The 13,259-nt window shown below is 50.2% G+C and overlaps 2 protein-coding genes across 3 annotated transcripts; one reads left to right on the forward strand and one right to left on the reverse strand.

The window, feature by feature from the left end:
- Positions 1-798: 798 nt before the first annotated feature.
- NR0B2 (nuclear receptor subfamily 0 group B member 2) lies at positions 799-2,580 on the reverse strand. The gene is made up of 2 exons (XM_075048732.1): positions 1,551-2,580; positions 799-1,079 (listed from the first exon to the last, which is right to left on the reverse strand). Exons 1-2 carry the CDS (start codon positions 2,092-2,094, stop codon positions 799-801), a joined length of 825 nt encoding a protein of 274 aa, XP_074904833.1. The 5' UTR covers positions 2,095-2,580.
- An 829-nt stretch (positions 2,581-3,409) lies between these two features.
- On the forward strand, positions 3,410-12,891 carry NUDC (nuclear distribution C, dynein complex regulator). Of its 2 annotated transcripts, XM_075047563.1 has the most exons (9): positions 3,410-3,584; positions 4,873-4,950; positions 7,243-7,443; positions 7,908-7,991; positions 8,329-8,442; positions 8,884-9,078; positions 9,704-9,787; positions 10,112-10,230; positions 11,945-12,891. In XM_075047563.1, the coding sequence occupies exons 1-9, from the start codon at positions 3,489-3,491 to the stop codon at positions 11,994-11,996; spliced, it is 1,023 nt and encodes a 340-aa protein (XP_074903664.1). In that variant the 5' UTR covers positions 3,410-3,488; the 3' UTR covers positions 11,997-12,891. The 2 variants fall into 2 exon arrangements, with proteins under 2 accessions (XP_074903664.1, XP_074903663.1); XM_075047562.1 differs by lacking the exon at positions 11,945-12,891 and having other exon boundaries at positions 10,112-10,309.
- The last annotated feature ends 368 nt before the right edge of the window (positions 12,892-13,259 follow it).

The raw sequence follows: 13,259 nt of genomic DNA on the forward strand, positions 1-13,259 counted from the left end.
TCGGGGTTCACTTCTTGTCGCACAAACAGAGGTAAGCCTACAGCCCAAAATGATGTGCAATAGGTTTAGGTCGTCTTAGGTAACCCATTGCCCTGCGAGCAGTCCTGTTGTATTTCATGGCATTGCGGAGAAAAGATACAATCTAAGAAAAAGTAAGAGGGGTGAATCTGTACACCCTGTAAGATTTAATACTCTGGCTTTTTTCCTCTTGGTGCCTGAGGAAGATCTTTCATGAATATTTCTAAGATTTCAAGCACAATAGACAGACCAAGACTTCACCCAGACCTAATTCCCTAATGTTTGCACTTGGTAAGCGACACCACTGAAGACATGTTATTCGGTGTGCCTAAACACCTCAGAATCAAGCTGTTAGTTGAGGACAAACCTCATCTCTTGGAGTCAACAGCAAAATGCACATTGATTTCAATAGGACCAAGGATTTGTTGAGTAAAAACCAGGACCGGGCTCTAACCCGACCCGCTCTGTGCTCTGTTTGCAGTTGGCTGGTGGCTCTGGCTACAAACAGGGAAAGAAACCCCTCACCCACACACACAATCCCTGAAACGGAGACGGGCACAAGTGGAGCAGGAGCTGCTGTAAACATCTGCTGAACCAGAGCCATTTCTCCATGCACTCTGCTGCAGCCTGGCTGAATCCCCTGACCTCAGCCCTACCAAAATGCGCAATTCCCCGCAGAGTCCAGACCACTTCTCTTGCTAAATCCCTGCTCCCAGATTTGCTTTGCTGCCCGGCGAGGTGTGGGGAGCATCCACGGGGCCAGCGGCCGAGCGTGGTTGCTCAGCAAGCCACCTGTGCCGCGGGAGCCAGCTGCCCGCCGGTTATTTCGTACAGCATTTCCGTGATGAGCTCGACGATGTCAGCATTGCCGATGACAGGTCGGAAGAAGAGATCTGTGATGAGGGTGGGAGGGATCGATTTTAAGGTGGAGGCGATCAGCAAAATGCGGGCAAAGCGGCCCTTGTCCTCGGGGTGCAGGGGCTGCAGGACCTCCTGAAGTGCTCTCTGGGCTTCCCGCTGGAGGCTCTCGATGTACAGGGAGGCCCTCAGCCCAGGGACATCTGCCAAGGGAGAGGAGGAAAAGCCAGTGATGAGAGAGGCTGGAAAACAGCCCCAGGTTTCTCCCATTCCCACCCTTTCCCCTCCCCATTTCTCGGAAGGGATCTCCGAGGCCCTGCTAATGAGATGTATGCAGCGCTACCGAGACGTAGCTATTCCAGGGCTGCCTTTTGAGGGTGGAAAAGTAGTTAACTGGGCAAACTTATGCTTTACAACGTAAATCCCGGGGTTCTTTATCGTCTGCAGGGCAGGCAAAGCTCTCTGGCTTTTACCACTACATTTGACATCCCTCCTCTCCACTTCCCGGCACATTTGGTAACAACTGGTGTTAAGGATAAGGTAACCAGCCCTCTCCGCTCTCATGCCTGCCCACGCTCTGAATGTCTCCAAGCCAAGCGGTGTGTGTTCAGATGCTAACGTGTGTGGGATGCGCTCTCCGCTGGCAGGCAGAGCCACGAGGGCTGGGCACTCACCAGGGTTGAAGAGAATGGCTCCTTTCAGGTAGGCGTATTCCTTGGGACTCAGGTCCAGGCTCCAAAAAGTGTTAAGGCAGCACTGCAGCCGCTGCACGGCGGCCAGCGTGGGCTGCATCCGCTCGGGCTCCTCTCGTTTGCTTTGGCCGTCGAGGAGGATCTTCTTAAGCATGCTGGGGGCCGGGGTCTCCATCACCTCGAAGGTCACCATCTCCTGGACGAGCCCCAGGAGGAAAAGAGGGACCCAGCAGCTGTCCAGCAGCAGGAGTTGATCCTCTCGCGGCAGCAGGTGGAAGGAAGGGAGGTTTTTCATGAAGCTGATGGTTTTTACCAGCACGTTGGAGGCCGCCTGGCAGGTGACGTGGGGTGTGCGGAGGCAGACGGTCCGGCGCTGGTGGCAGAGGCAGCGCTGGTGGGCTGGGCCGTGGCTGCCCCGGCTGTGGTTGAGGTTCTGGCTGAGGAGCGTGTAGAGGATGGCGGTGCGCTTGTCATCACTGTGGCACTGGCACCTCTCACAGTCCATGTCCATGCCGCTGGTGGTCATAACTGTGCTGGGCGGCCGGGTCCTCGGTGAAACTCAGCTCCTGCTACAGCAGATGGGAGAGAGATGTAAAATCCCTCCCAAACCCTCTGTTGCAGGCTGGATTCTCCCCGTCCTCTCAGCTCTGCCAGCCCGTGGCTGCTCAAAGCAGCTCTTATAAGGCTGGGTCACCAGTGAAACACCCCTCCACAGCCTTGACCGCTCTGTGATTAAGCAGTCCTCATTAAAAAAAAAAAAAAAACACAACAAAAAAAACCCAGCCGTCCCTGGGCTGATTGGCTGGGGCAAACAAGTTCTCGGTGCGGCGTCAACGGCCGTTTTCTCAATGAAGCGCCAGCAGTGCAGGGAGGGGGACGGCGGGTTGGGCGGCCTTATCACCATCACCCCAACAGTATAAACAAAGTCATTAACCCAGCCTGTACCATGGCACCAAGGCCCCAGCTGTCATCGGGCAGTGCCGTATGGCGTGTGTCGCTGCCAGGAGGTTCACACACACACACACACTCTCTCTCATCTGGGCCCTGCGTTCAATGGCCTGTACGTTCTGGCCTTGGAAAGAGCAACCTGGAAGTCGTTTTATCAGCGGCTGTTTGCGTAACCTTGCTGACAGGAGCCGCATGTTGTTAGGAACCCAGCGATCTGACGGACTGTAGTATTCAATCCCAGGCAGGGCCCATCCATCGGTTCACGTTTCTCAGAGGAAACGCAGGGCAGGGGAAGGGCAAATTGTCAGATTTTTCACCTTGAATTACTAGGTATTTTTACCCATTGGCCAAATTAGAGGCAGGAATTGAGCTTCTAATGGCTGATTTCCAAGGGGCCTGGTGGCAGGGCGAGGGATTCCTGCGGCAGAGGGTGTCCCCCAGGATGGCGGTAACTCAGCCGGAGGAAAGGCCGGATCGTTGGCCCGCCAAGGAGCGGGGAGGACACAGAAGGGACCGAGGGGTGGCTGATAGAGCTGGGACCGGGACCGGGACCGGCACCGGGACCAGCACCGGCACCGCGGTGGCAGCTCCCGGGGGCCGCTCCCCATCACCGTGGCTGGTGGTCGGGGGTCCCCGGGAAGGCAGAGCAAGGCCCGGCCGAGACAGGGAGCAGAGCCCGCGGTTCCCGGACGACCTCAGACCCCAGACCCCCCGCGGGGTCACAGGCCTCCGCCGAGTTTTCTGGAAAGGCCGGGACCGACCGTCGCTATAGCAACCGGATCCCCGCGCCTCGCGTCCCGCCTCCTTCCGGCGGATTGGACGCAGCCGCGACCAATCCGCGAAGAGAGCGGGGTGGACGGGCTCTGGGATTGGGGGGAGGGGAGGGGGAGGGTGGAGCGCGCGCGTGCTTCCTTTCGCTCCGGTTCCGGTTCCGGTTACCGGTGTGAGGGGGGCTCAGGCGGCGGCGGCAGGATGGGGCTGAGCGCGGAGGAGGCGGCGGAGCAGGAGGATCGTTTCGATGGCATGCTCCTCGCCATGGCCCAGCAGCATCAGGGCGGCGTGCGCGAGGTAGCGCCGCCGGGCCCGGGCCCGGGTGCGGGATGGGGCGGGACAAGCTTTTCCGTATTCCCGGGGGGTGGGGGGGGCGGCTGGGGCCGGGAGGAGTTGGGGCGGCCCCGGCCCACCCCGGGCGGTGCACATGCGGCATGTCCGTCCCCGTTCCCACCCCCCCGATAACGGCCCAGGCCTGCACCAGCCCCAGGGAGCGCGGAGAACCCGTTAATTAATTAGTGTGATGCTGACGAGGGGCTGCGGAGCTCAGGTCTGCGCCCTGACCGTGTGGCCTTGCACCCCGGCTCCTGCCGCCTCCGGGCTTCCCACGTCGGTCACGGAGGTTTCGGTGTGTGCGGGCAGCGCCTGTGCCGGGTCACAGCAAAGCAAAAGACCACCGGGGAGGATCGAGTCCTTCTGTCCCACTTTCCCAGCACAACCAGGTGGTAGCAGGTCCCCTGAAACCTGGTGGGTTTAGATTCGACCAACTTGAACGGGAAACGTGGTTTCCTTCCTCGTGGTGGAAGCTCTGCTGCCACACCTCACGCTTCCCGCCACGCTGACTCTTGCTGGGGGTTCTGGGAGTCCAGGTGCTGACCTGTGGGAGGACTGGAGAGTGTGGGAACATCCCGCTCACAAATGGTTTGGGGAAACAGTGCTAATAACCGTTCCATGTGCTGTAGTGAAACCGCTGATTGAAATACTGACAGGACAGAACACCTGAGAAATAAAAGACCCGCTGAGAGTATGGATTTCCACAGGGGTGCTTGGGGAGGCCAGTTCATAACTCCTAATTCATCGGTGATACCTGGCAGACAGCTAGTAGTTATTTTGTAAAAATAAACAGGACGTGAGGGAAGGTGAGTTTGCACACTTTGAGGTTTTAGGTGTGCAAAGAAGCAAAATACAGTGTATGTGTATATCTATATATGCTTATATATATATGCACATATACATACATACCCACCCAAATTCCTGCCTCAGATAACAGCTTGGGGTATTGGAGTAGGTGTACCTCCAAGGTGACCTGAGAATAAGCTGCTTGCCCTTTCTTTATGTAAACCACACAACTGCCTCTTCTGAAAACTGGGAATCGAGGAGCTGGAACTCCACAAAAGCCACTGGACGTGTTCTTTGGGAAACGGTCATGGGGCTGATTTCAGGATGATCCTGGCACAGATGCAGATAGGGAGTACAAAGAATAAAGGCTGCTCAAGAGACACGAGGCAGCTTGGAGTGATCTGGTCTCATTGCTCTTTTTTTCTCTCCACCCCTTCTCCCACCCCCTCCCTGTTTCCTCTGCCAGCTTGTGAACACATTCTTTAGTTTCCTGAGGCGTAAAACAGATTTCTTCACCGGTGGAGAAGATGGAGTAGCAGAGAAGGTAAAAAAACAAATCCCCAAGCTTTTATGTCTTCTAACTTACTTACCACCCATGTCTGTGCCATACTAACACTTCCCTGCCTGAACAACTCAAAGCATTACGGTGCACTTGGGAACTAGCAGCCTGTGATGCTGATGAAATTCATCACTGAAGCAAGGTAATAATGAATTGCCGCTATTTGAGGTGAGGCACACACGATTGCTTGTTCGAATGGTACCGACGGTGCGGGTTTTTTTGCCACACTCTGGCCAAAGGCTTGTTTGGAAAGCAAATCTGCCAGACACACTGACTTAACGGTGACAGACACTGCAGTGTTGATAACCCCAGGTTACCTTATTTGTTCATCTCAGAAAAAGCACAAAGTCCACACATCTCTGCACATGCGGCTGCACCTTTGTCTCCGGGTTGTGGTGCCTGTACAGAACGAGTGTGCTGGGGAGCAAGCCTGGGATCTGGGCGGCCTCGTTGGCAGCCTGAGCATCTCCTATCCAGCAGGTATTCCCCACCCAGCTCGAGAGCTGAAAAACTGAATTGTTTCACTGTAGGGAGATAACCAGAACATTCAAATGCGAACTGGCCAGACTTTCTGCAGATTTCTTGCTTGTACTTACCAGCATAGCAACTGTTGCCCTTCCTGGACTACTGGAACTCCACCAGCAAAGCAGGCACTGCTGCTGTGTTGAATGTGTTAGGGCAGATGTTAATTGCTAACACAGTATATAACGTACTCTGTCTAGTCTCTAAAGCGGCAAAACTAAGGCAGGTAAGGGATGGGAAAGAGGGTGGTTTCAAAGTAAGAAAGATGAAGCCTACTCCCATTTTTCTTAGACTAGAGGGCAAATCTCTCCAAATTCCTGGGGACTCTGTGCTCCCAGGGAGTGAAACCCTGAGTGGCGTTTCAGAGATAAGCGCTGGCTGGTGCTTTTGGAGGTTCTGGCTACTGTTGTTGGCAGTTCCGTAGCAAATCCATGTCTGTGCCTGTAAAATAAAAGCATTCATGTCCTTGGGTGGTATCTGTTAAAATGCTTTATGGCCTTCTGAAAAGGTGCTCAATACAGAGTCTCTGACACCATAGTAACCACAACAAAAATTGAAGAAGCTGCTTCCCCAGTCCTGCTCACCCTTTGGTGTGAAAGAGAAAGAGGAGAGGGTGGGAAAGTCATTGTCTTTCATGGAGTGCCATTTCAGAATCCCTTGTGGTATAGAGTGAGGGGGGTGTGGTGGTACATTGAGAGAAGTGCAGTGTGTGCACACGGACAAGCTCGGGCAATGTAAATAGTTTGCTCACCATGGATCATCGTGCAGTTAGCAAGAGAAGCTGGGAGATGCATGTCTTGAATTCTGTATCCTAGGAGACACTGGACTTGCATTGTGTAAATAAATCTTGCTTTCCCCTTCAAAACAAAGCAGAAATACTTGGTGATTGGTTACAAAACTACAAGGCGTGGATGCTTTGAGTTGCTCTGAAAAGGTGCTGAATCCCTCCAGAAGTTTCTGGGATGGATTTATATAAACCAGTACATAAACCCCTGTCTGAGAAATCTCTCCACTCTGATTCCTTTTCTCAGATTCTATTTTGTTTTCTGGAGCAGACTTCAGTTGTCATACGTGCTGCTTTGCACAGCGCTGCTGGTGTTATCGACCACGGAGCAATTGCTCTGGCTTCCTGCCTGTGTACTCAGCTTTCCCTCTGAGCAGTACAGCCGTTTGCATCAAAGACCTTGAGATTTTGCTTTTTGTAGTCACAACAACATGAGAATTTGGAGTGAGATTTGAAGCAAAGATTTATGTAGGAACTTGCCCCTAAGTGTAAAACGCTGAGCTTTTCAAACATAAATCATGACACTGAATCTCCATCTAGTGCCTGGGTAAAAGCCCAGTTGTGGGAAAAGTCAGAAGTAGGTAAAAAAACTTGGATCCAGTGTCTTTGTTCTTCCAGCTGTCCTGGATGTACAGAGTAGCTGTCAAATGGCTGGGTTAGGCATCTGCTCATCCTGCTGGAATTGCACAAAGGCCAAAACAAATGGAGAATTTGTATTCCTCTGTTATCTCCATGGAAATACACTCCCTGTGTAAGGAAGAAGTAGGAAGGGCTACGTTTAAATGTTTTGAGTTTTCTCCTACTCTAGATATTCAGTCAAAAGGCTAGAGTGAAAGTGAAGGGAAAAGTCACAACATCTGTGTGACTAACCAATGTTCTTATGCTCTTCAGTAGACAGTGAGTTTGCTTCATTTGGGTTTGAAAAAGTGGTGATTTTTTAAAACCTTTTGATCTGTGTTCCTGTCTTTCAGCTGATCACAGATACCTTCAACCATCACAACAAACTAGCTCAGAAGGAGCGGAAAGAGAAAAAGGCTCGTCAAGAGGCAGAGCGGCGTGAAAAGGCAGAGAGAGCTGCGAAACTTGCTAAAGAAAAGCAAGAAACAAATGAGCCAAGGATTAAGGAACTTTCAGATGAGGAAGCAGAAAGGCTGCAGCTGGAAATTGACCAGGTGAGACCGATGTCTGGTGCCTACAGGTACCATCTAGGTCATCTCCTCTGCTGGCCTACATGTAGCTCGGGTAGCAGTGATGATTAAAAAGGCTCGGACTTGTTCCTTTGCAATGTCTGGACCACCAGACTGGAGCAGGTGGTGTGCTTCGAAATTAAAATTAGCCTAGGCTCAACCATGGCAGTAACTCACTTTGCCTTTCTGCCTTCAGCAAGCTCTCTGATTGTAGCAACACCCTCTGCTACAGTCATCAAGGTGTGAAGACCAACGGAGTCTTCCCCTTGGCAGTACTGCTTTCCTGTAACACTGTTCTAAGGGCTGAAAATTCCCTGTCAGTCTTGGGTGCAGTTCTGGGTCCTGCTCTTCGGTTTCAGCTGAAGAGGCTGAGGCCACCTAGTGTCAGATCAGCAAGTAACACAAAGTGCCAACACTTGTCTGAGCATGTTTGTTCTCCTTTTACACAGAAGAAGGAGGCACAAGGACAGGTTAACAGTGTCCCAGTGAAACCCTCAGAGGATGAAGGTGAATCTTCAGATTCTAACAAACAGGTAAAGCTCATCTAGGGACTTTTTATTTTAGGCTGAGAGAAATATGTTTCTGGACAACCATGACAACTCCTGTGAATGTGAGGGGGTATCCAGTCTGGCTTTCTTCAAGAATACACACTTAACTCCCAAAGGCTTCAATATCATGTTTTTTGGTTTTGTTTTTCTTGTAATTATGTTTTAACAGAAACACCTATTCATTTTGGGCTAAATTTATGTGAATATCAAATACGTGCACCTGACCTGAAATTCTTATAAAAACCAAGAACTGTTGTTAGAAGTGAAAGATAAATGGAGACTTGAAGAGCTTCTTTCTTTACACTTTTAATTGGTTGCTTAGGAAACAGATGATGAAGAGGAAGATGAGAAGGATAAAGGAAAACTTAAACCCAACTCTGGCAATGGAGCTGACCTTGCAAATTATAGATGGACACAGACTCTTTCAGAACTGGATGTAAGTATTGCCTTATTATCAGGATCTGAGATAGGGAATAAGAGCGGGTGGTGGTAAGAATGGTGGAGTCAATGCCCCATATCTCCGTTGCCTGTGGAAGATTGTTAGTTGTACTAAACAGCAGCATTTCAATAGCTGGGGGAGAGCTTGGTAACTAAATAAAATTCCCAGAAGCTGTAGTTAACTTTGCCAAACCTTGGTGTTGTTTTAACAAGACATTAAAATCTGCTTCCCTTTTTATAGTCCGCTTGAAGTATTGGCCATCCTGTTGCCAAACTTACTCTTGTATCCGTTCCCACTCACTCAGTACCGCAAGGAAAATATCACGTGTTCTGTCTTCCTCTGGTGAAACCAAGGCAGAAAGTCTTAGAACAGCGGCACAAGAGGGTAGGGAGAAACTTCACTGCTCAGCTCCTCAAATCTGATCTTTGTCTGGTCCAGCTGGCCATCCCTTTCAAGGTGAGCTTCAGGTTGAAGGGGAAGGACGTGGTGGTGGATATCCAGAGACGGCGCCTCAGAGTTGGCCTGAAGGGCCATTCGCCTGTCATTGATGGAGAGCTTTTCAATGAAGTGAAGGTGGAGGAGAGCTCCTGGCTGATTGAAGATGGTAAAACAGTCACCGTGCACCTGGAGAAGGTAAAGCAGAATGAACCAGGGAGGATTCAGACTTGTCTGCCTCTTCCCTGGTGAAGTAAGAGTCTGACAAAACCTGTGAAAGCCCTGGGCTCTGTTAGCTGAAACAGAGGAGCCATGCTTATCCCTGGTACAGTGTCAATGATGCTATTGGAACTGGGGTGTTGCAAGTTCCCCCTGTCTTCAGCCTAACTTCATGCTAATTCAGGATATCCAATTGATTGCCCAGCAGTTTAGGAAAAGCTGGAAGGAAATCAGTCATTTTAAAGTTGTTCCTTAATGGAATATTGCTGTGTTTTGACATCTGTTAGTGACATGAAAATCCAGGGACAGATGTTATTGCTTATTGTGTCCCTTCTGAGCCTCTCTGGGTGATTTATTTCTAATCCCATTTATGTCATGCCAAATGTGACATCTGACATGCTCTCAGATTTCCCAGTTGTGGAAATTCAAGCTACCTGCAAGTGGTTCGGAATGAAAAAAGTATCCTTTATCCAAGTTCATATTTTACTGACATTTAGAAAACTGTCAAAGAAATTATTCCAGCAGCTTTTTCCTGTGACTGAGACATAAAATTCCTAGAGCAAGTCTAGAAAAAAGAAAATATTTTTACTTCTTCATCCTTCAGATCAACAAGATGGAATGGTGGAACAAACTAGTCTCCACAGACCCGGAAATCAACACCAAGAAAATTAATCCAGAGAACTCAAAGGTAAGAACTCCCCCTGTTTTACTGAATGGATCCTTCTCATAAATGTGCTCTCACACAGCTCACATTCAACTGCTATGTCTTTTTTTTACCAGCGTAAAACCAGTACTGGGAGTACTGCTGCATATGATGCAATCATACAACCTAAGTGCCCCCAAAACTTCAAATGAATGAAGCTGAGTCTATAGATCAGTGTCTGTATAAGTATTTCTGCAGCCCATGAGCACAGCATAGCGTGACCTCAATGTATTTGTGTTCTCTGCAAGCAGGGTATATGTATGGGTTGAGACAAGTTATTCCAATTTTGATAGAAGTCCTTGCTTTTAGTTATCAGACCTGGACAGCGAAACTCGCAGTATGGTGGAGAAAATGATGTATGATCAGCGACAGAAATCCATGGGCCTGCCCACATCCGATGAACAGAAGAAGCAAGACATTTTGAAAAAGTGCGTAGACCTCATTTATTTGTGGGTATTTGCTTTCACAAGCCCCTCTCCTCTTCCTCTTTGACACAAATATGTGAGCAGAAAACAGGTTGGCCTTCAGTCCTACCTGCGGTCATGTCTGGAGTTATGTAGTCATTGAATTGCTGGCCAGCCACCAGTGTCTATAAAAGCCCGTGGGGGTAGAAAGCGTAACGGAAAATTCTGGAGATAGCCTAGCTCTGGAATTGTCTTAATCTGCTGATTTCAAGTTCAGAAAGCATGTTTGGGGCTGGAGGTACCATCTCTACTGAACTTTAACATGGTCTTGATTGTTTTCTAATCTCCCTCTACTCAGTAGCCCAGATAATCACCCCTCCCTGCACACCTGCCACCAGGCAGCTGTCTCCAAGCCAATAGCACTTTTATGTCTTTATTGCCCTGTTTGGCATAAATGCACCTTGGCAGGGGAGTTACTCATGGAGCTCCCAAGGCCATCTGGGAAGGCGTGGAGGCAGTTCTGGGTCATGCAGCTTCTTCAGCAAGTTCAAACCCACATCTTATCTCAGGATTGGAAGGAGGATTAGTGTAGCAGGCTCGACTCCTTTTCTTCTTGGCTTATCTGTAGCGGCAGAAGCTTCGCTCTGATCAGTGTGTCAAGTACAGCATAGGGTGCAACTGCTTTAGAGCAGAGACCAGATTTCCTCAGTGCCTGTCTGTTGAGTTAGTAGAATGGGAGGTAGCCCTCTCCTCCTGGGAAGTCCACATACAGGATACCTCGTTGGCAAGGTCACTCGTTTAGTGCTCTGGAAGTTTGCCTTGTGTGCAGATTGGCTGGTAAAGAATGGATAGGAAGTTCAGAGTTTGTTAAGGCTGAGGTAGACTCAGTAATGCACACATGGGTCCTAATCTCTGCCAGTGAAGCCCTCCTGGCTGCTAAACAAGGACACTATTCTCGCAGCACATCTTTCCATGGAAATGAAATGCTGTGGTGGTGTTTCAGGGGAAACCATGAGATGAGAGCACAGAGGAAGACAGGGGCCTGCTCTTACTTGCACTTTGTGTGTGAATCCTCCATATGGTTAGTTGTTGTATGCCTTGGTGAACTGCAGGGCAGAGGAGGAAGCCAGGAGCTTCTGTGTGCGTTAATCGCTCCTGATCACTCATAGGCACAGTGTATCGTTCTCGGGACTTTCTGATGTGGCAACCTGAGTCCAAATAGTCGTATCTGCTGGGACTGCAGTACATTTGAAATCAGGTTGCACCTAGCCTGAAACCAGATTTCTCTGGTCACGTCCTTCATGAATTTTCACTGTCACAGCACTGGAGATATTCCCCACGTCTCCAGTAATGCTTAAGCTAATAAATTTGAGCTTAAACCGTAATTTGCCCTCACAATCTCCCTTCTGCCCCACAATCAGTGTCATAGCTGCTACGTGTCCGTCCGAGAGGTAACAGTTAAAGGGTGTGTGTTTGATAATTAATAATTCCCATGTGTCTGGACTTGCTGACCTTGATGGCTGGTAGGATTGGTGATACCACTGACCCGAGGAAAAAGTGTTTGTAGTATGGGGACTGTGTCCCAAGGAGCTCAGCAAAACAGTCCCTGCTGTGAAGGGTGTGGGGAGGAAGCAAACTTTGTAGTGCAGGAAGTAGGGATGCCTTACTCCCCCAAAGAGAGCTGTTCTGTGGCTCCTGCTGACTCATACCCAAACTCTTGTCTTTGTTTTCCTTGCAGGTTCATGGAACAGCATCCAGAAATGGACTTTTCAAAGGCTAAATTCAACTGAGCCCTCCCTTTCTCCCCCCTCTTTCAGTCAACCCATCAAATGGGGCAGGATATGTATTGCCAGATATCCCTTACCTTGGACAAGTAAACACTTCCAGTATCCCCACCCGAGCTTGCTGTGGAGGCAGCTTCATGAAGTCATCCTCAGTTGTCCTGTGTCAAGCAGAAGGCAAGGCCACAGAAGCGGCCTGCAGCAGCTCCAGTCGGAGCCATCTGCGACACTTCCCAAATGGCAGTTAGGAGAGAAGGAGGGGTTAGAGCAGAAAGGGTGTTAGGGCTACAAGAGCCAGACAGGAGAGATTTTGGGACATATCCTTAATGTATCGCTTAGCTTCATCTCCTGGCCCTTCAGAGCCGCTAATCCACTCTTTGCAATTTCAGTTTGGCAGCAGGTACTCCTAGGTTTTCACTCCCTTCCCCTCGGCTTTCCTGCTCTCCTGTGAAAACAAGGGCCAGTTTATTTTGTAAAATAATTCTCCTTCTGCCTCCTTGGGAAGGGAAAACAGTCTAAAAAAACCAGCTATTGCAGTAGAGACAGACTGCTGCTCCTTGCCGCTGCTTCTATTCTTGCCAGAAGTGGAACAGACTGAGCCCTGCAGGGCTCAAGGGAGGGCTTCCATCGCACCTGGAGAGGTTGACCTGCTGTCTTACAGCAAGGAAAGGCTGGAGGTCCTGTGGTTGTGGGCAAGGGAGAGGATGCGGAGGGTCTTTGGGGGTCCTGTTCTTGCTGGGAGTGTGTCTCCTGCCTCTTTTCCAAGAGCCTCTCTCCTTGCTGACTACTGACAGGCATCGCTGCGTTCTCTTCTGAGCTCCTGCTGACAAGTGGCATTACTCTGCATGTTCGTATCTTTCTTTGTTAAAACTGCAGTGCAACATAAAGAAAGAGTGGCACATTTCCAGGTAGAGCGTGTGATTTCTCCCGCAGAAGGGATCCAGGCTGCCTGTGCAGGCTGGGATGTGAGCTGGGAGGGGGCAGCGCCTGTGAATAAGGGTGCTGGCAGGGGCTGGGGGTCATGCTCTCTGCAGTCGCCTGTGAATGCCTCTCAGGCTCCCTGGCTAAGGAGAGGCATTTGGAGCTGTGTGTCTTGCTCAGGAGTGCTGATGAACTCCATGACCAGCTTAAACACTCAGGGATGACCAAGGCTCATTGTTCCAGGCTCCACCCTCCACGTAGCAGCGCGTGACTGCACTGAGGAAGCCACCCTTGCCCAAGGTCTCCGTTATGACAAGCTAATGAGGAAAGTGTCACAAAAGCCTGGGCTTC

Source organism: Buteo buteo, chromosome 16 (genome assembly GCF_964188355.1).
Source record: "Buteo buteo chromosome 16, bButBut1.hap1.1, whole genome shotgun sequence".
Classification (NCBI taxonomy): domain Eukaryota; kingdom Metazoa; phylum Chordata; class Aves; order Accipitriformes; family Accipitridae; genus Buteo; species Buteo buteo.